Here is a 20,451-nt window from a genome sequence, read left to right on the forward strand (position 1 = left end):
GTAGAGACGGGGTCTCACTCTTGCTCAGGCTGGTTTCAAACTCCTGACCCCGAGCAATCCGCCTGCCTCGGCTTCCCAGAGCAAGCATCATGTTTTTGAGCAGATTCCCTGTGCCCCTCTTCTCAATCCTCCCCCAACAATTCTACAGACGTAGGAAGGAGTCTTGTCCCCCTGCTGTGTCTTATGCGTAAATCGGAAGTATAATGGAACCTAGATCACAGGATGATGATGATGATGATGATTTGTCTTCCATGTTTCAGGAATGTTGTGAGGATTAAGTAAGATAATGAACGTAAGACACCAAATGCAACTCTGGGAAATGGAAAGCTATTGTTCCTGTGGTTGTCTGAAAAACATGAGCAGGAAGTAGAGCCACCAGAATCAAGTCTGAAGCCAAAGATCATGCTCTGTCCACAAGCCTCTCTGACAAGCGACGTCTAAGCCAGAGGCCATACTCGTCTCTCAAGTCTCAACTCATGTTACTCCGTCTGGGAGCCTTAGCAAAAACTCACAATCTGCTGCCAACTAGCACCACGCACGACGCGCATTTGGGAGCCCTTGCTCAGCTGTGTCGTAATCACTGGACCAGCTGCCTGTGTCTCCCACTGGGCTCTGGGTCTTTGGGATCTTCAGCACTTCACCCAGTGTCCAGCATAAGTGCGTGAAGAGACGGTTAGGCATGCGGGGATGAAATGGCGGTGCTAAGAGAGAAGACGGCACTCCAGCCCGGGCACCAGACTGAGACTCCGTCTCGAAAAAAAGAGAGAAGACAACAAAAGAATCACCTTGCTCTTTCTGTTTAAGACTAGTTCTGGGCTGGTGGCTCACGCCTGTAGTTCTAGCACTCTGGGAGGCTGAGGAGGGCAGATTGCTTGAGGTCAGGAGTTCAAAACCAGCCTGAGCAAGAGCGAGACCCCATCTCTACTATAAATAGAAAGAAATTAATTGGCCAACTAAAAATATACACACAAAAAATTAGTCGGGCATGGTGGCGCATGCCTGTAGTCCCAGCTACTTGGGAGGCTGAGGCAGGAGGATTACTTGAGCCCAGGAGTTTGAGGTTGCTGTGAGTTAGGCTGATGCCACAGCACTCACTCTGGGCTGGGCAACAAAGCGAGACTCTGTCTCAAAAAAAAAAAAAAAAAAAAAGACTAGTTCTGGTAACACAAGCAGACTCACTCATCCTCCTGTATTCTGCATTCCAAGACATTCCAAGACTTGGACTTGTGGTCTGTACAAAGGTTGTTGTGCGAAGGAGAACCATGAAGTCCCTAAACCTAGGAGCTATGGGCACAGGAGGCAAAGCTTCCTTGAAGAAACGAAGTCATGTTTTTGTTTCCCATATACCACATTTTTTTTTTTTTGAGACAGAGTCTCACTCTATCGCCTGGGCTAGAGTGCCGTGGCGTCAGCCTAGCTCACAGCAACCTCAAACTCCTGGGCTCTAGCGATCCTCCTGCCTCAGCCTCCCGAGTAGCTGGGACTACAGGCATGCGCCACCATGCCCGGCTAATTTTTTCTACATACTTTTAATTGGCCAATTAATTCCTTTCTATTTTTAGTAGAGACGGGGTCTCGCTCTTGCTCAGGCTGGTTTCAAACTCCTGATCTTGAGCGATCCTCCCACCTCGTCCTCCCAGAGTGCTAGGATGACAGGCGTGAGCCACCACGCCAGGCCAATAGACCACACGTTTTGAAACTAAAATAATAAGACAGGGGACATTTATGTAATGTAACTTGTCATTTCACTCTATTAGCCATTTTTACATCACACTCCTGTATTTGTGATTAATCTATTTTTCCCCCTCTCTCAACATGAGAGATCTTTGAGTCATCTAGGAAATGATTGTAGCTAAATCAAAGGAGGAAACAGTAATGTGGAGAGAGAGTAAGAGAGAGAGAAAGACCCGCAAACTAAAGAGCTCCCCTGGGAACATGGGGCCATTCTCCTGTTAGCAGCCCAGGCCAGGTATATCCAGGCTGCTACTTCACTGACTCTGCAAGTCCTTCATTCACTCTTTCTGCCATTGGTAGTGAGAAATTTCTCCAGCCACCTACAGATTTCCAACAATAACTTCAAATCTAGGTGCCCTGCAGAGGGACTCTTGGGAGCAGCTGAAGGTCTAGCTCTTAACTGGCAGTTCAGAATTCGATTACCAATATTTTAAGGGAGTTTCTTTTGCATCTGGCAGCAATGTTTCCCTTTCACTCTGTCTCACAGATGAGAGTTCTTTGACCTTCACTTTTTCTCTAATCCCTACACCTTATCCCTCCTCCATTCTCAAAGCTCTCCCAAGTCTAAGAAACCCTAAAATGATCCCTGAGAGAAACACTGGAAGGCCTTTAGCCTGACTTGAAATGTGAGAATTATTTAACTTAGTTTCAAGCTCTCTGGAAACCTAAACAGGTTATTAAAATTAATACTAGGCGGGCGTGGTGGCTCACGCCTGTAATTCTAGCACTCCGGAAGGCCGAGGCAGGAGGATCACTCAAGGTCAGGAATTTGAGGTTGCAGTGAGCTATGAGGACATCTCCCTCTACCCAGGGTGACAGAGTGAGACTCTGTCTCAAGAAAAAGAGAGCATTCCCTTTCCAGGTGTGGCCTTTGTCCAGATCTGATGTTCACTTGGTGGCACCAAAGAAGATCCATGTAGATATTGTGGCTTCCATCCTTGCGTTTCCCACAAGGTAAATGTGGATCAACTCAATTAGAATGCAAGAAAAAAATGGTTTCACTTTGAGTCAAAGTCCTACGTGAAATAAATAAATAAATGAATCAAAGGGGAAAAATGCTTTCATCCACTTAATGTTTGTTTTTCAGTTTATAAATCTCTTGAACTGTGGAAACAGCTTTGTAACCCTGGGGTGATGTGGTGGTTTGGGTCAGAACTCCTCGGTGCAAACTGAGCAGGTGCCTGAGTTCTAGTCTCTTAAGAGATATGAAGCAAGCGTCCTTTATATATCTGGACCGATAGCTCCCTCCATAGGATGGATAGTTAGTGAAGGCTGGCTCCACATTGATTACATCTGCTTAATTAATTAATTTTTTTTCTATTTTCTTTTTCTTTTACTTTATTTTCTTTTATTTATTTATTTTGAGACAGAGTCGCTTTGTTGCCCAGGCTAGAGTGAGTGCCCTGGCATCAGCCTAGCTCACAGCAACCTCAATCTCCTGGGCTCAAGCGATCCTCCTGCCTCAGCTTCCCGAGTAGCTGGGACTACAGGCATGTGCCACCATGCTCGGCTAATTGTTTCTATATATATTAGTTGGTCAATTAATTTCTTTCTATTTATAGTAGAGACGAGGTCTCACTCTTGCTCAGGCTGGTTTCCAACTCCTGACCTTGAGCAATCCTCCCGCCTCAGCCTCCCAGAGTGCTAGGATTACAGGCGAGAGCCACCACACCTGTCCTCTATATATTTTTAGTTGGCCAATTAATTTGTTTCTATTTCTAGTAGAGATGGGTCTCACTCTTGCTCAGGCTGGTTTCGAACTCCTGACCTTGAGCGATCCTCCCACCTCGTCCTCCCAGAGTGCTGGGATTACAGGTGTGAGCCACCTCGCCCAGCCCAAATTTCTTATCTATTTGCAGATGCTTTCCATTTATTCAAGACATCCATACTCTGTCATGTGGATTGTAAATATCTTATTCTCTAGCAAAACTCTCCTAGCCTCTAAGAAGCCTATTTTGTGGATATCCTGTTTCCAGAAATAGAATCAAATGTAGAAACTACCGTAGTTCAGAGCAAAAGAAATGCATGTAAATTAATAAAGAGTAACTCTTTATAAATATCCAGTGGGTCAGGGCTCCCCGACAGTAAGAAGAAGCAACGAAGAGGAAAAAATGTAGACTCTGTTAATTAGACTCACCCTGTTCAACAGTCTAAAGTTAAGAGGAATGTCTCTTTTTGGCTTAAAATGGATATATTCTCTGGCCTGGGAGTCAGAGGAGAAGAATCAAATGTGGTGGTAAAAAAAAAAAAAATGGGTCCAAGTGTCTGCGTTTAAATTTTGACTTTACAACTAATGAGTTGAGAGACGTTGGGCAAACTACTAACTAGTAGTGTGTTTAGCCTCTCACCTGCGACTCGGAATGGCAACAGAGTGATACATAAGTAGGTGTCATATAAGGAAGGCTACTGGGGACTCAGATCAGGGTAGTGGGTTGAATAGTTCACTCCACACCCCAGATTAATGCCTACCTGGAATCCTAGAATGAGACCTTATTTGGAATAAGAGTCTTTGCAGAAATAATAAGCAAGGATCCAGATGAGATGATGCTAGATTAGGGTGGCTCTAAATCCAGCATGAGAGAGTTTAGAAGAGGAAGGAAAACTGAGGACGCACAGACTCAGAGAAGGCAATGTGAAGACGGAGGCAGAGTTTGGTGGGATTTGTCTGCAAGTCTAGAAATGCCCAAGATTGCCAGCAACCACCAGAAGCTAGGAAAGAAGTACGGGGTGATTTCTCCCTCAGAGCCTCCAGATAAAAGCAACCATGACGACACCTTGATTTTGGACCTCTAGCTTCCAGAATGAGAGAATAGGTATTTGTTATCTTAAGCCACCAAGTTTGTGGTGATTTGTGATGGCAGCCCTGAGAAACTAAGAAGCCTCTGTCTCCTGCATGGGCGAGGATGAGCTAAGGGCCTTCACAGCTCAGCTAAGGTTCATAAGAGCTTTGATAACAAGGGCTTCGAGAGTTGAGGCAAGAGAGAGAAATCATCTCTGTGAACAGGAAAGCCCTCCCGTCGGGAGCGGCTAAGGACCCTAAGTAGACTGAATCTGACAGGCAGGGATGGGGCGAGGAGGCTTGGAGGGAAGGGTAATTTCAGGCAGAAGGAACTACTGGAAAAAAGCAGCAGAGGTAGCAAAGCTTAAGATGCTCAGAGAACGTCAAGTGGCCCAGCTTAGCTGCAGTCTGCCTAGGGAAAGCAGTCTGGAGAAGTAGGTTGCTGTTAGAAGGTTCCAGAAACAATGTGTGTGTATGTTAACATATTGGTATGCAACAGAAATTTTGGGCTGGTATCAAGATCCTCCAGCTTCATATTGTTATTTTATGTATATATATATATATATATACATTATTTACATATATATATTTACATACATATACTATATATATATATATATATTTTTTTTTTTTTTTTTTTGAGACAGAGTTTTACTTTGTTGCCCAGGCTAGAGTGAGTGCCCTGGCGTCAGCCTAGCTCACAGCAACCTCCAACTCCTGGGCTCAAGCAATCCTCCTGCCTCAGCCTCCTGAGTAGCTGGGACTACAGGCATGCCACCATCATGCCTGGCTAATTTTTTCTATATATATTAGTTAGCCAATTAATTTCTTTCTATTTATAGTAGAGACAGGGTCTTGCTCAGGCTGGTTTCAAACTCCTGACCTCGAGCAATCTGCCTGGCTCCCAGAGTGCTAGGATTACAAGCGTGAGCCACTGCGCCCAGCCATTATTTTATATATAGAAAAGGAAATTAAAGGATCAATTTACTTTCCCCAAAGTCAGATAGCTAAGTCTGTAAACAAGCCAGGATGAAAGTCTGGATGTTTTTGTTTATTACTCAAGTCATCTTTGCAGTAAATGTTTTAGTCTTTTAAATACTCCTTCTCTTCTGGCCTAAATTTTAAAAATTTTACTACTAAATATAAATGAACTGTTACTTTCTGAGCTCCAGTTATTTGTATTCAATATTAGCTACCTATCTGGTTATAGCTTAGACACACACACAATAAATCTTTTCATAAAAATTCTTAGTGGTGTTGCTGGACACCCTCCCAACATTCCCTTCCGTCTCTCCTAACCTTAGTGTATGCCTTGCGAGTCTGGAAAAATCACCATTTTAAATGTTTTCTTTCTAGTACTATGTTACATATTAAGTGTTTCAGTATGGAAACTTATAAATAGAAAAGTGACCCATTATCTCACTGCTCTCAAAGCTAATTCTTTTTGACTTTTTCTTTTTTGAAATAAAATACAGGGTTAGAAAATTCAAGTACTACAGAAAACTAAACAGTGTACACAGTAAGTAGAAACTCCCCTTAGTTGGCTCAGGTCTTTCCCAAACTATATATATCACCAAGGAATTCCTGTCTTTTTTTTTTTTTTTTTTTATGAGACAGAGTCTCACTCTGTTTCCCGGGCTAGAGTGCCATGGCGCCAGCCTAGCTCACAGCAACCTCCAACTCCTGGGCTCAAGGGATCCTCCTGCCTCAGCCTCCCGAATAGCTGGGACTACAGGCATGTGCCATCCTGCCTGGCTAATTTTTCTATATAAATTTAGTTGGCCAATTAATTCCTTTCTATTTTTAGTAGAGATGAGGTCTCCTTCTTGCTCAGGCTGGTCTCTATCTCCTGAGCTCAAATGATCCTCCCACCTCAGCCTCCCAGAGTGCTAGGATTACAGGCATGAGCCACCACGCCTATTTCCAGTTCTTTAATGAAAAACAGTACTGAATATCTTCTCTGTATTGTTCCAATTTCAGTATATGTGCTGCCAAAGTGAGCACAGTGCTGAGTATCTTAAACATACATCTAGAATATTTTTGTGAATATATCCATAGAGTAAATACCTAGTCAGAGAATCACTAGGAATTATCATGCTACTCCCCATTTTAACATCCTTTTATCTTCCCCCACCCCACTGCAGTTAGAATAAAGTCCAAATACACAATATGCTGGTTTACCAGAGGCCAAGACCTGGCCCCTGCCCATCTCCAGCTTAATTTTCTATCTATTACTCTTGCGTTTTGGCCTCAAGCCACACCACCCTTTTGTCCTTAATCCTGCAAACTCATTCTTTACCTAGGGGCGTTTGTCCTTGCTCTTTCTTCTTTGTAATACTCAGATTGCAGTGATTACAGAAGACTTTTTGTAAAGTCTTCCAGGTTTAAAGGAGAACTCCCAGCCCTTCTTGTCTTGCTGTTTTATTGTAAACCTGGCATTTCATCCCCTAAGAAATTATATTGTCTGCCCTTCTAAATATGAGCTCCAAGTGAGCAAGAGCCCTGTTTGTCTTCTTCCTCACTGAGTCCCAAGAGCTCCGATGAGTAAGTACTCAAGGAATATCTGGTGAATGAATGGTGTAGATTTAAAATTATCAAATATGCCAGCCCCGTGTAGTCCCAGCTACTCAGGAGGCTGAGGCGAGAGGATCCCAAGAGCCCAGGAGTTCAAGTCCAGTCTGGGCCATACAGGGAGACTCATCTCTCAAAAAAACAAATAATAAAAAAAAAAAATAGGCTGACTGTGATGGTTTAGGCCTGTAATCCCAGCACTTTGGGAGGCCGAGGCGGGAGGATCACTTTAGGCCAAGAGTTCGAGACTAGCCTGAGCAACATAGTGAGACCCTATGTCTAAAAACCTTAGCCAGGCTTGGTGTCCCATACCTGAAGTCCCAGCTACACAGGAGGCTATGGTGGGAGGATTGCTTGAACCCAGGGGTTGGAGTGAGCTGAACTGAGCTAGGATTATGCCGTTGCACCCTAGTCTAGGCAACAGAGCAAGACCCTGTCTCTAAAAGTAAATGAATAAATGAATGACTGAATAAAAAAATAAAATTACCATACAGGCTGCCAAATTGCTTTCAGATAGTCACCAGTTTTCACTGCCACTGACAGTGCTTGTTTTGAATACCCTCCTTAGCACTTAGTACCATCCAGCATTTATTTTGATCGTAATTGTCCTCTTTAAAGGTCAAGAAAAAGGGAGTATATTTCACCCATTTTGGAGTAATTTTTCTTAACACATGGTGAAATTGAAGCCTTTTTAGACAAAAATAAGACTTATCCTTGCAACCTTTCCTGGATTTTGTTCACTCTTCATTACTTTCTCACGTCCCTGTTTTTTTTTTGTTGTTTGTTTTTGAGACAGAGTCTCACTCCGCTACCCGGGCTAGAGTGCCATGGAGTCAGCCTAGCTCACAGCAACCTCAGACTCCTGGGCTCAAGCGATCCTTCTGTCTTATCCACCTGAGTAGCTGGGACTCCAGGCATGCGCCACCATGCCTGGCTTAATTTTTTCTGTATATTTTTAGTTGGCCAATTAATTTCTTTCTATTTTTAGTAGAGATGGGTCTCACTCTTGCTCAGGCTGGTTTTGAACTCCTGACCTTGAGCGATCCTCCCGCCTTGGCCTCCCAGAGTGCTAGGATTACAGGTGTGTGCCCCTATGCCTGGACCCTGTTTTTTTTTTTTTCCTCATTTATTTAATCAACCATTCACTTTCCAAATATTGATCACTCACACTGCCAGCGGCTCTGCTAATAATCCTTCTCTCACATTTGGTCACACCACCTTCCAGGACAATGCTGCCAAGTATTCTAGCCTGGCCCTTACCTTCAGATTCCCTCAGACTTGCCCTGCAGACATTTCTGGAACAGCAACCTTTAGCCAGAGAGAGACAGTCCATAGGGAGACTTTTTGTGAGCATCAACTTATATATAATTTGCTGATTGTCAATCAGTCTAGCCCTTAGATTTATGTGATATTGTACTGGATTTTTAAAACTTTTCCCCTTTCTTCCTTCTTTACAGAGGTGTTTCTCCCAGTTCCCAGTTTTCAAGGGTTAGAGGCACCTCATCAATGAAAATACCTTCTCTGTAGACTATGGGGGAGAAGCTCCCAGAAAGGGAATTTTCTTTCTGGTCCTAATGTCCACCAATTTTAAAAGCATGTGCTCCTTATTATATTTTAAGTTTACAACGACATCATTAGATACCTCAATGACTCATATTTCATTTTTCTTACTTTTTGAAGGAAGTGAGTGAAGGAACTGAAGGGGTAGAAGTGGTTCTTCCCCTGGGAAAAGAAAGAGGGGTGTGTTACCTCCCTCCAGCACTCCCTTTCTCCGTCTCTCTAGGGTTCTGGCAAAGGCTAGGAGCCTAATAGGGAGCCTGCTTGGAAGCTGAGGTTAAAGCAACGTAGCTGTGAGGCCAGGGCTCAGTAGGGTCAGCATTACATTCGGCTCTCTCCTCAACCACGATACTGTTCAATCTGCAAGTATAATCAATGAAGCAAAATTCCTCATGCATACAAATAAAGTCTGTGCATTGGACCAATTGGTCCAGTTCTCCTATCTGTTCATTTCCTTACCCCCTTTGTCTCTGTTCATGAAGTCTCCTTTTCCCAGTACCCAAACCCTTCTCCCTGCCCTCCCCGCCACTTCCGGCTACTAGCCTCTCTGGGCTCTCCACCATCCTCATCCTCGGCGTCCCCCGTCCGCACTAGATGGAGCAGCTCCGCGGGGCCGGGCCTGGGTTGGTTTGGATCCAAGCTAGAGCCCCGGGGCGGGGGAGGGGTGGTCCCGGAGGGCTGGCGCGGAGATGGGGAGCGCATTCCCTGCGCTTGTGATCTCAATGCAAATTTGCCCAGAGTTCTCTTGCGAGAGAGCTGGCAGGTCTCCCTATTTCCCAATCGCTCGCTCGCCAGCTCCCGGGGCCACGCGCCTCCGGGCTGCGCCCCGCACGCTGCAACTTCATTCAAAGGCCGGGCGAGGCGGCCAGCGAGGCTGGGATTGGGGGATGTGGGTGACCTCCGGGCCACTTCCTCCTCCTCCGCGCCCTTCCTCCACTCCTCCAGCCACCTTCGCCTAAACAAAACTGTCCCCAGGGCGGGGAGAGGTCTCGCTCCGGCGCGCACTCTCTCGCAAAGGGTTAATTTTGCAATCGCACGAGGGGGAGGAGATTTCCCTGTAGACGAGTAAAAAGGGTGATGGACAAACGTGCAGGCACTAAGACCGCAAGGCATTCATTCCCTCCCACGGTGGATGCGGACGCCGGGAGGAGCGGAGCCCGGAGCGAGGAGCTGGGAGCCGCGGCGCAGGCAATGCTCGGCCCTGCATGTAGCTGAGAGGCTGGGACAGACCGACCGCCGAGCCCGAGCGGCCAGGGGAAGACCGGGGGGCGGGCGGGGACGCGGACAGGAGAGCCCTCGAAATCAAGCGCTTTACAGATTATTTTATTTTGTGTAGAGAACACGCAGCGACTCCGAAGATCAGCCCCAATGAACATGTCAGTGTTGACTTTACAAGAATACGAATTCGAGAAGCAGTTCAACGAGAATGAAGCCATCCAGTGGATGCAGGAAAACTGGTAAGTGATGCTTTCGCCGAGCCTGCTCCCCCGAGCCCTGCGCGTCCCCGGGGCGCCCCCATGTCGGTGGTGCCCGTGCGCGGGGCGCGGGCCCGCCGGCTTCCCGGCTCTCCGGGGCGGAGGCACCGGGGCTGCATGGACGCTCGCGGTCGGTGGGTGCTCCGCGTGAACCGCGGCTGCACAGGCGTCTCCTATGTAGATTATATAACACAGAACATATATGTGTGCACGGAGGGGTGTCTGCGCGCCGGGAAGGCGGGAGGGATGCCCCCGTCCGGACACCCTACCTTTGCTACCTCCCGGCTTTTCATCTAGATTGGGGTTTTCTTGCGTGGCCTCCCACAACCGGAGTGTGGAGGGCAGAGGAGGGGGGACCCCGGCTCCTGCTCCCTTTAACCCTCTCCCGCCCGTCGCCCGGCGCTGGTCCTCGCCCTCTCCCCATCCCTCGTGTCCTTCCTTTCTCCTTGCAGCTCCCCCGCCTCGCTGTCCTCCTCTGTGCGCCGCTCCCCGGCCGGGCGCCCCCTTTCCGGGACCCCGGTCCCCACGCGGATCCCTTTCCGGTTTCATAAAGAGACGGAGTGGGAGGGCGGAGAGGAGGGACAATGAGAACTGCAATAAATGAATGAACCCGGGCGAGTGGAGCCACGCCATTATTAAGTTTCTGTTTTACGGAAACGCCTTTTGGCCGCACTCTTGCAGGCGGCGCGCGGCTGCCGCCGAGCTCGGCACACCCTCCGGGGCTCCCGCCGGTGGCTCGCGGTCGGCGATGCCTTTCTCGTTTACTGCGCCCCTCCGCCAGCCCTTCAGAAAACCCCCGTGTGAGGGGCGATCCGGTGTCACCTTGCGGCATTTAACAGGGCCGGGGGTGCTCGTCTCGCCTCTTCCTCGTAGACGGAGCGGTGGCAGAGACATCCATCCCCTCCTAGCCGCGGCCTGGCGACCGGCGGAGGGCAAGCCCAGCGCCACCCGGAGCGGGCGGTGGCCGGCGGCTCGCGCGGGGCGGGTCCGGCCGGAGGGGCTCCTGGCGCGCGCCCGCGCCCTGCCCGCCCTCGCTCGCATCCTTGGGAGTCGGGGACCGGAGGGTTGGCGCAGTGGGAGGGGACGCCGCGGGCCGGCGCCGGGCGGAGGGGCAGCTTCCTCTGCGGCCCCCGCCTCCTCCCGCGCGGCCGGCGCGTGCTCGCCCGGCGTCCCGCCCGCCAGGGCCCCGACCGTCTGCGGCGGCCGCCGGGGCCTGGGCCGCGCCGGAGGGGCCGGGCCTGCTAGCGGCCGGCGGCGGCGTGGCGGGTGGCGGCGGCGGGGCGGCTGGGGAGGACGGGAAGTGCGGCGGGCACGTGGCGCGCGGGGCTGGTGCCCGCCGGGGCCGCGAGCGCGAGGGGAGGGTCCCGGTCCCGGGAGACTAGGCTTGGAGAGGCCTCGGCGTTTCGGGGGAGCCGAGCCCCGCGCCGCTGCCCGGTCCTCCAGGCGCACTTCCTCCCCCGCGAGCGGTGGCGCAGGGGCGGGCAGGGGGCGGTGGCCCGAGCCGGCCGGCGCCGGAGCCGCACAGCTGGCCGGCGCGGGCTCGGGGTGCCCTGCAGCTGCCTGTCACATCCTCGCCCCGCCGGCCCGCCCCGCCTCCCCGCCGGCCGGCTCTCCCCGTCCTCGCGCCCGCGCCGCCCCAGCCGGCTGCGCCCGGCCCAACCTGCCTCGCCGGGGCCCGCCCGCCGGCTCCGCGCTGACCCCATTCACTGCCTGCGCCGCCGCGGCTGCCGCTGCCGCCTGTTTACTCGGTGCCTTTCCTCGGGGGCGGCTCCTGTGCCTGCTCCAGGTGCCATGTCCCGCCTCTTCTCTCCATTCAGTGAGTACTCACTGAGCCAGGCGCTTCTAGCTCGCAGGGGACCGAAAATGGCCAAAATGCGCCAACTTATCTTCCACTGAGCGCTGACCACTTTCCTCTTAGCTCTTTATCTGACCATTCTTCCAGCAATATTTTCTCCTGGCTTCTATTTGGGCATTTACACATAGACCACAGCTCTTTGGGGCACGGTTCTTGTCTTACTCCACTCTGGATTTTGCAAAGCGCCTGGCCGAGTGCTTTATACCTGGCAGGTACTTGGGAAACCGCGTGTCCAGTCAGTAAAAAGGTTGATCGGTGCCCATTTTATCGCCAGCACTACTGATTAATGTCAGGTTCAACATGCTTGGCCTACCCCCTGCGTTTTGAATACCGTGTGTCACATCTTGAGATTTTTTTCCCTGGCTTCTGCTCTCCGTTGACCTTCTGTGCTTGGATCGCATGCAGTGGTCAGATGGCGCCGCAGGCGGTTGGTTATTCCCTCCTTGAGACCCTAATCGCCTTGCTTTCATCCCAGACTGTGCATTTCTTCCACTCTCCGAGGGCCCAATTTCATATATTGCCCCCCCCCCCAAAAAAGACCCTACAGCCAGAGTCTTGAACAAGATTTTCATTTCATTCACTTATTTGTTAACTCCATAACCCAAGGCTTGGACCCTCTTGAGGAGAGGACGAAAATCTTAAGCCTTTTCCAGACTCATTAACATAAAATGGTTTGAAGTAGCTTGTGGCGGAAAAACACAATGTAGTGAAGATTCTTCTCTTTCAAGAATTTATTTGTAGTTGTCTTAAAAAAGGTCTTAGTATCAAGCAAAACTTAAGAATTTAGGGGTGCTTTTTATAAAAAAATGAGCTGTGCTGGCTTTGGAAGAATTGTGAGGAGAGGGCCAGGAGTGGTGTTTGGCCAGTGTGCTGTCTGCACTGACTAGCATCATTTAAGAGGACCCCAAATAAGGAGAGTTTATTAAATGTACCCCACATTCCATAGTTAACCATAGCACAAACTAATGGGTTGGGGCCCCACTTTTGGACTGGAGTTTGTGTAAACACTGAAGGGTTCAACTGAGGCTAATTTATCAAGTTTATCGCTGCTTTAGTGAATGAGGAACCTGCTACTCATTGATCTAGACGTGAAATACTGTAGACTTTCCCCTTTCTGGCATGGTTCCGTGTATTATAGGTTAGAATAACAACTGAAGTACAAAGTAATAAGTATCTTCCTCTGGAGAGGCATCCTGAGCCTCATCTTGAAACTACGCGTCCAGTTAAACATCTCCTGAGTAATGTTATCTGGTAGATGAGAGTTTATTCCGTGAGGTGGAGGAAAATGTCTGCTTTTGCCTCCAAATAGCGTTTTTAAGTCCCAGTTTGACACTGAAAAGCTCTTGTGATTCGACAACACTGAAAATAGAGACATTTTGTTCTTTTATGAGCTGTCTGGCCTTTACCTGCTATTCCTAGCAGCAGCTGGCTTCATTTGGAAGCGCTTTTCTAGTGAGGAGCAGAATCACCTAGTGCTGGGACAGGCGACATAAAGCCCCCGAGCGGAGGGAAGCCAGCTCCGCCGCCGTCCCCTCAGCGGCCGCCGGCTCGGGCCGCGGCGGCGGCGCCGCGCTCTGCTCGCCGCGTCTGGCCAATGGCGGCTGTCTTCTGATGTCGGCTGACGCGGGCCGCGCCAATGGGAGCGCGGCAGGCCTGTGCTGACCGCGGCCGCCGCCGCCCGCCGGGTGACGTCAGCAGGGCTCGCCCGGGCCCTCGCGGAGCCCCTCCCGGCGCGGCGGCCGGCCTCCCGGCGCTTGGCGCGTTTTGCTAACTTTATCCCCTCTCCCCGCGGTGGTGGTTATAAAAGGATTTCATTGTTTTTATGTGTTTTGCATTCTGTGTATTAGAGTCTATAGGATAGGTTAGGAATCTTTAGAATTATATGCTGTCCAGCTGAAGAAATCTTTTTAGTCACAAATTTGTTTTTTACCGAAGGAGGAAAAAATGGAATGAAAGACTTTAAAAGAAAATTGTCCCGCTGTATGTTGTTTCCTATATGTGAGGTTTGGAAAGTAACAGTGTACAATTTCAGGATTACAGAACACAAAAGAGCGTTGCAAACCCCTATTAGTATTTTACTTAAAATATAGCAGCATAATGTTAATGGAACTTTTCAAATGCAGACATAGTAGTCAGCTGTTGTTTCCCCCCTAGTGAAGATTGCTTTGAATTACTCCCTGAAATCTTCCTTGTGACCTTCTGGGTGCATTTGTAAGAAAAATGGCTGGAAGACAGTACGGTCTGTGGCCGTGGAACACAGCAGGCAGTTTCATTTGATCATTAATATTACTATACATACAAATTTGGTCAGCTCTTTAGGAAAACACTGTGTCTGTATTTTTTTTTTTTTTTTAGACAGAGTCTCACTCTGTTGCCCCCCCCCCCCACTAGCCGTGGCATCAGCCTACCTCACAGCAACCTCAGACTTCTGGGCTCAAGGGATCCTCCTGCCTCAGCCTCCTGAGTAGCTGGGACTACAGGCGTGCGCCACCATTCCTGGATCATATTTTTTTCCTATATTTTTAGTTGGCCAATTAATTTCTATTTTTAGTAGAGACAGGCTCTCGCTCTTGTTCAGGCTTGTTTCGAACTCCTGACCTTGAGCGATCCACCCACCTCAGCCTCCCAGAGTGCTAGGATTACAGACGGGAGCCACTGCGCCTGGCCTGCTGTGTCTGTATTTTACTCATGTTGTTTGCTATTTATTTTGGAGAATCACAGTTCATATTAACTTTAGGACTGAAAAATCCTAAATGTGAGAAACTAAACATGTCATCCAATAACCTCAGAAAGCGCTAGGATATAGCTGTATTATGCATTAGGTTAAGAGTGAGAAGGGTGAGAAAATGTATATAGAAGAAAAATGTGGTCTGTTTTGGTCCTAGAAAATAATGAAAAGTTGTGCTAGAACTTTGATCTGAACTCTCATGTATCTTTTAAGAAATGATAAATATTCATGCAATCCTTGTTTGTTTAGGATTCCCAAGGATGAAAGCCAACTTAATGCAAATTGCTTTATGATTGTATTATCCATCTATAAATTTTGTGTTAATTATAAATAGTATAGGCCATAAAATTTTTCAAAAGTGCTTTTGTTAAATTGGAAGCTAAATTTTGTGGTCTCCAGAAGATTACCTGTTGCTTTCATGTTTGATAATAATGATTCTAAAAGTGTCAAGATACAGCATTGGAATTTAACTACAAAGTCAACCCACTCCATAGCTTTACATATTTTCTTGAAAGAAGAGTCAATCAGCTTAGATAATGGAGAAGCTATAAGGTGAATGGAGACTTAGAAATACTTAAGAGGGTATAAAATAACTAGTTAGTTTTTAGCCAACAAAGGAGAATGAAGTGTGGCAAGATTCTGGCAGTTCAAGAATTTATCTTTGCTTCAGCGATCTGGAATATTTCAGGTCCAAGTATTTTCTGAAATGAGTTATCCAAACATTGTCTTGACTCAGTTGTTCACGCATGGACACAGGTGAGCTGAACTTTCCTCTGGTGATAGGAACCAGGCATCAGCCCACCAAACTTGCCTCAGCTCTACAGTTGCTTCCTACCTATACTAGTCCCTATATTCAAACCCACCTGCTCCCATTGTTTCCTTTCCATTTACTTTTGTTAGAAGAGCTCAGGTATTTATGCAGAGAAGTTACCTATGGGCCGGGCACAGCGGTGGCTCATGCCTGTAATCCTAGCACTCTGTGAGGCCAAGGGGGGCGAATTGCTGGAGGTCAGGAGTTCGAAACCAGTCTGAGGAACAGTGAGACCCCCGTCTCTACTAAAAATAGAAAGAAATTAATTGGCCAACTAATATATATACAAAAATTAGCCGGGCATGGTGGCGCATGCCTGTAGTCCCAGCTACTGGGGCTGGGGGGGAGGGTTGGGCTGAGGCAGGAGGATCGCTTGAGCCCAGGAGTTGGAGGTTGCTGTGAGCTAGGCTGATGCCACTGAACTCTAGCCCAGGCAACAGAGTGAGACTCTGTCTCAAAAAAGAAACGAAAAGTTGCCTATGCTGCATATATTATTTCATTGATAATCATAGGAGATCTGAGTTAAAATATAACATGGCTTTAATGTAATGTTAAGGCTCATGACGTCATTCCTTTATTCTGGTTGTTCGTATGTGTATACAGGCAGCTACAAATGCTGGCACAGTTATTCAGGTTTCAGAGAATGTTTGAAAAACAGCATCTCTAATTATATTTCACCTCCAATAATTTATTTTAGAAATAGATGAGTCCTTTCTTTAAAAGTATTGCCTGAGAGTAAAGAATTTGTAATTTTAAATCGGTTGTGCAAGAGTCATCCCAGAGCACGAGACCGTGTAAGTCATCTAAGTTTAAGCTTGTGTATTTATCATGACTCATTTCTACACTGAGCAGTCATGGTTTTTAGTTTCAAGGTTCTTTATTCCTAGTCTGCTGGAATAACATGTGCTTTCTTTTTGTGTGTGTGAGACAGAGTCTCACTTCATTGCCCAGGCTAGAGTGCCATGTTGTCAGCCTAGCTCACAGCAGCCTCAAACCCCTGGGCACAAGTGATCCTCCTGCCTCAGTCTCCTGAGTAGCTGGGACTACAGGCTCACACCACCACGCCTGGCTAATTTCTCTATTTTTAGTAGAGACCCGGTCTTGCTCTTGCTCAGGCTGGTCCCTAACTCCTGACTTCAAGTGATTCTCTGGCCTTGGCCTCCCATGGTGCTAGGATTACAGGTGTGAGCCACCATGCCAGGCCAAATGACAAGTACTTTTAGGAAACTGACTTTTTTTGGTCAGTCACCCAGTCTGAATTTTTCGAAATTTAACTTTAAGCCTTTGCTTTGTACAAGAGAAAAATATTTACAATTATTTTGCTGAAAAAAAATTAGATAAAATTTGCTGAGATAAATTAAGCATGCTGATTGGAAGGAATTTTTCTGCATAGACAGTCACTTATAGTTTGCTAATATTAATACTTCCATTACCTTCAGGGTTTTAGTTTTTTTTTTTTCCTTTCAAAAGTTTTTATAGAAGAGTTCCTAATTGCAACATGATAAAGAGAATGATGTAAAATATTTTGAGGCTGTTGCTGACAGTCATCCTAAAAAAAGAAAAAGAAGAAAATAATAAAAAAAAATATTTTGAGGACAGAGACCCTTCCCCAAGCATATACCAGAATTATGGATTACAGGTTGCTAGGTTTACAGGTGTGAGCCACTGCCCCTGGCCCCTTTTAAGTTTTGGTGCTGAATTTCTGAATTGACTATTTGTTACCTTTTAGTGGACAGCACGAGATCATTTTCTGAAGACTCAAAAGATCAATGAGATGAGTGTTTACCATTTATCTTTGTGAGGAGAGTACACGCATTTACCTAGAAGAGTATATGTACATGTAGTGTGTATATATGTACATATAGATAAACATATTAAAAGTGACTTTGGCCAGGTGGGCTGGCTCATGCATGTAGTCCCAGCACTTTGGGAGGCTGAGGTGGGAGGATGGTTTGCGCCCAGCAGTTTTTGCAGTGAAATGTGATGGTGCCACTGCCCTCCAGTCTGGGTGACAAAACAAAACCCTGTCTCAACACAAACAGACAAACAAAAATGCTTCAGTACGGTTAGTAATAGCTGAAATCGTCATGTTTTGCTGTGTTTTAGGCCCAGTTGTTTAGTTCCATCTATTCATGAGGGTAATGTGCAATACAATGTAAAAGGTTTTAAGCTGCTAGGCCCACCCCAACTGGAGTACTTGACTATTACAGGTGAAATGAGTTCAGTGCAGTTGAATGCTTTGAAGTTGAGAATTTCATGGTCTTGTTTTTGGCAGCTTACTGGAAAAAAAGGCCTCATGAAAAGGTTTACTCCTGAAACTTTAAAAAACAAATCTGAGACTTCTGTTGAAGTCTGTGGGTGCCTTAAACATTTAAGAGCTGGACTAGCAGTGGTTAGCCTCATAATAAGAGGGTAAGAAGGTCAATAAAAGGTATTTTACACTGGGCGTGGTGGCTATGCCTATAATCCTAGCAGTCTGGAAGGCTGAGGCAGGAGGATCCCTCAAGATCAGGAGTTTGAGACCAGCCTGAGCAAGAGTGAGACCCCCGTCTCTACTAAAAATAGAAAGAAATTACTGGACAACTAAAAATATATATATAAAAAATGAGCTGGGCATGGTGGAGCATGCCTGTAGTCCCAGCTACTCAGGAGGCTGAGGCAGGAGGATCGCTTGAGCCCAGGAGTTTGAGGCTGCTGTGAGCTAGGCTGATGCCACAGCACTCTAGCCCAGGCAACAGAGTGAGACTCTGTCTCAAAAAAAAAAAAGTATTTTAGAGGAAAACAGTATCCTAAACATCAAGTTCTACAGTTCCCTTTCAATTATATAATTTTTTGATACAGACTTGAAGATCTTAGAAGGTAGGGTAGATTTTCTTCATTCTGGAGCAATGATATTACTAGTTGATACTTACACAGTTACTGAATCCAGTTATTCTTTTAAAATGTTCTACACACATGCAACTGTTAAATCCTCATAACCTCCCCTCGCGCCCTCTTTTGAGCAATGGAAGACTCCAGCACATTGTGGCTAACCGGTTGGGACTGGCATGCAGGGACAAGAGGAGAACTGGGCTCCAGGCTTGAGTAAGCCTTGGATGGGGGGCGTGTCACTCAGGCCCCAGTCATCCCCTTGTGTGAATTTGGTCTTGCTCTGTCACCCAGGTGGGAGTACAGTGGCAATGGGATCATAGCTCATTATAGCCTCAAGCTCCTGGGCTCAAGAGATCCTTCTGCTTCAGTCTCCATAGTAGTGGGACTTGGGCAGGTTCCACCGTGTCTGGCTAATTTTTTTACTTTTTGTAGAGACAGGGCCTCTATGTTGCCCAGGCTGGTCTCAAATTCCAAGTCCTGGCTTCAAGTAGTCCTCCTTCCTGGGCCTCCCAAAGTCCTGGGATTATAGGCGTAAGCCAACACCTGCCCTTATTTGAATATTAATAAATACTCTGCCAGTAAAACAATGCACTTGAAAACTTGGCTGTGCTGAAAACATGTAAGGTATCTGTGGTTCTAGTCAACGATCTTGCAAGTATCTCTTGTCTTACAATTTTCACTAATTGGATCCTGAGCACCTAAGGCCAGGCTAACTACAGAAAGCTCCATTAGCTTTACTGGATATAACGAACATTAAACTGTATAAATACTTCAATCATTAAGAATTATTGTTTTCTGAATACCACTTGTTCAGTATCTAGCCACATTTTTATGATTGCAGTAAGCCATGACACTTTTAATGATATTGCTATTGTAAAATATTCACAGTCTCATCGAAAACAAACTGTGACACACAGATTTGGAATATTTCTCTTTTTCTTTTCTTTCTTTCTTTTTTTTTTTTTTTTTTTTGAGACAGAGTCTCACTTGTTGCCCAGGCTAGAGTGAGTGCCGTGGCGTCAGCCTACCTCACAGCAACCTCAAACTCCTGGGCTCAAGCAATCCTGCTGCCTCAGCCTCCCAAGTAGCTGGGACTACAGGCATGCGCCACAATGCCCAGCTAATTTTTTCTATATACTTTTAGTTGGCCAATTAATTTCTTTCTATTTTCAGTAGAGACAGGGTCTCAATCTTGCTCAGGCTGGTTTCGAACTCCTGACCTTGAGTGATCCTCCCGCCTCGGCCTCCCAGAGTGCTAGGATTACTGGCGTGAGCCACACTGTGCCCGGCCTGGAACATTTCTTATTAAAGCTTTAGCCTATGAAATTGTTTCTGCCTGCTTCTCTGTGATATTAACCTCCTACACTCAGTTTGGTTCTAGACTCTGGGAGTTTCTTTCCACCAGGTGCTGTCTGCAGGCAGGCTTTCCCCTGGCAGGGTTTTGTAGCTACTTGTGAACAGGCACCCACTGCTGATAGTAAAAAAAAATGCGTGGCTTGGGGATATTTCTATTCTTGGAAGTCAGGGATCCTATGATGTTAAGAATTAAAGAGTACCTTTTGTTTGGCTTTATTAGTTTTAAATTCTTTTCTAGATTCTAAAGTAAGGTATTTATTCTAGGAAAAAGAAATGAAAACATTAAAACATAAAGATGCAGGGGGAAAAAACACCTCTAATTTGTATCCAGAAGCAACCACTGTTAATGTCTTGCCATGTTGATCTTTGTTTCCAAGTTTTTAAAATATGTTTCAGATCATTCAGTACATAACAACAGCGGAGTTCTCTGTTATGTGCCAGGGACTGCACTGGACACCCGAGGCTTATTTATTTATTTTATTTATTTATTTTATAGAGACAGGATCTCTTGCTCTGTCTCTGAGGCTGGAACTCCTGGGCTCAAGCCATCCTCCCACCTCAGCCTCCCAAGTAGCCAGGATTACAGGCACGGACCACCACGCCCGGCTAGTTTTTGTATTTTTTGTAAGGGGTGGGGCAGTCTTGCTCTTGCTCAGTCTGGTCTTGAACCCCTGGCCTGAAGCAGTCTTCCTACCACAGCTTCCCAAAGTGTTA

At 47.0% G+C, this 20,451-nt stretch overlaps 1 protein-coding gene and 1 long non-coding RNA gene across 4 annotated transcripts in view; one reads left to right on the forward strand and one right to left on the reverse strand.

The window, feature by feature from the left end:
• The first annotated feature begins 9,590 nt into the window (after positions 1–9,590).
• The window catches only part of ELOVL6 (ELOVL fatty acid elongase 6), a 105,733-nt gene continuing 94,872 nt past the window's right edge, over positions 9,591–20,451 (forward strand). The window contains exons 1-2 of one of the 3 annotated variants that reach the window (XM_012766192.3): positions 9,591–9,829; positions 9,978–10,098. In XM_012766192.3, the coding sequence (XP_012621646.1) occupies positions 10,010–10,098 (89 nt within the window). In that variant the 5' untranslated portion in view covers positions 9,591–9,829; positions 9,978–10,009. The other 2 variants (XM_075998344.1, XM_075998345.1) reach the window with 2 other exon arrangements.
• LOC142864866 (uncharacterized) lies at positions 9,949–11,272 on the reverse strand. Its single transcript, XR_012915179.1, has 2 exons — positions 10,939–11,272; positions 9,949–10,289 (listed from the first exon to the last, which is right to left on the reverse strand). It is a non-coding gene; the product is annotated as an uncharacterized LOC142864866 (long non-coding RNA).

This window comes from Microcebus murinus, chromosome 27 (genome assembly GCF_040939455.1).
Source record: "Microcebus murinus isolate Inina chromosome 27, M.murinus_Inina_mat1.0, whole genome shotgun sequence".
NCBI classification, from domain to species: domain Eukaryota; kingdom Metazoa; phylum Chordata; class Mammalia; order Primates; family Cheirogaleidae; genus Microcebus; species Microcebus murinus.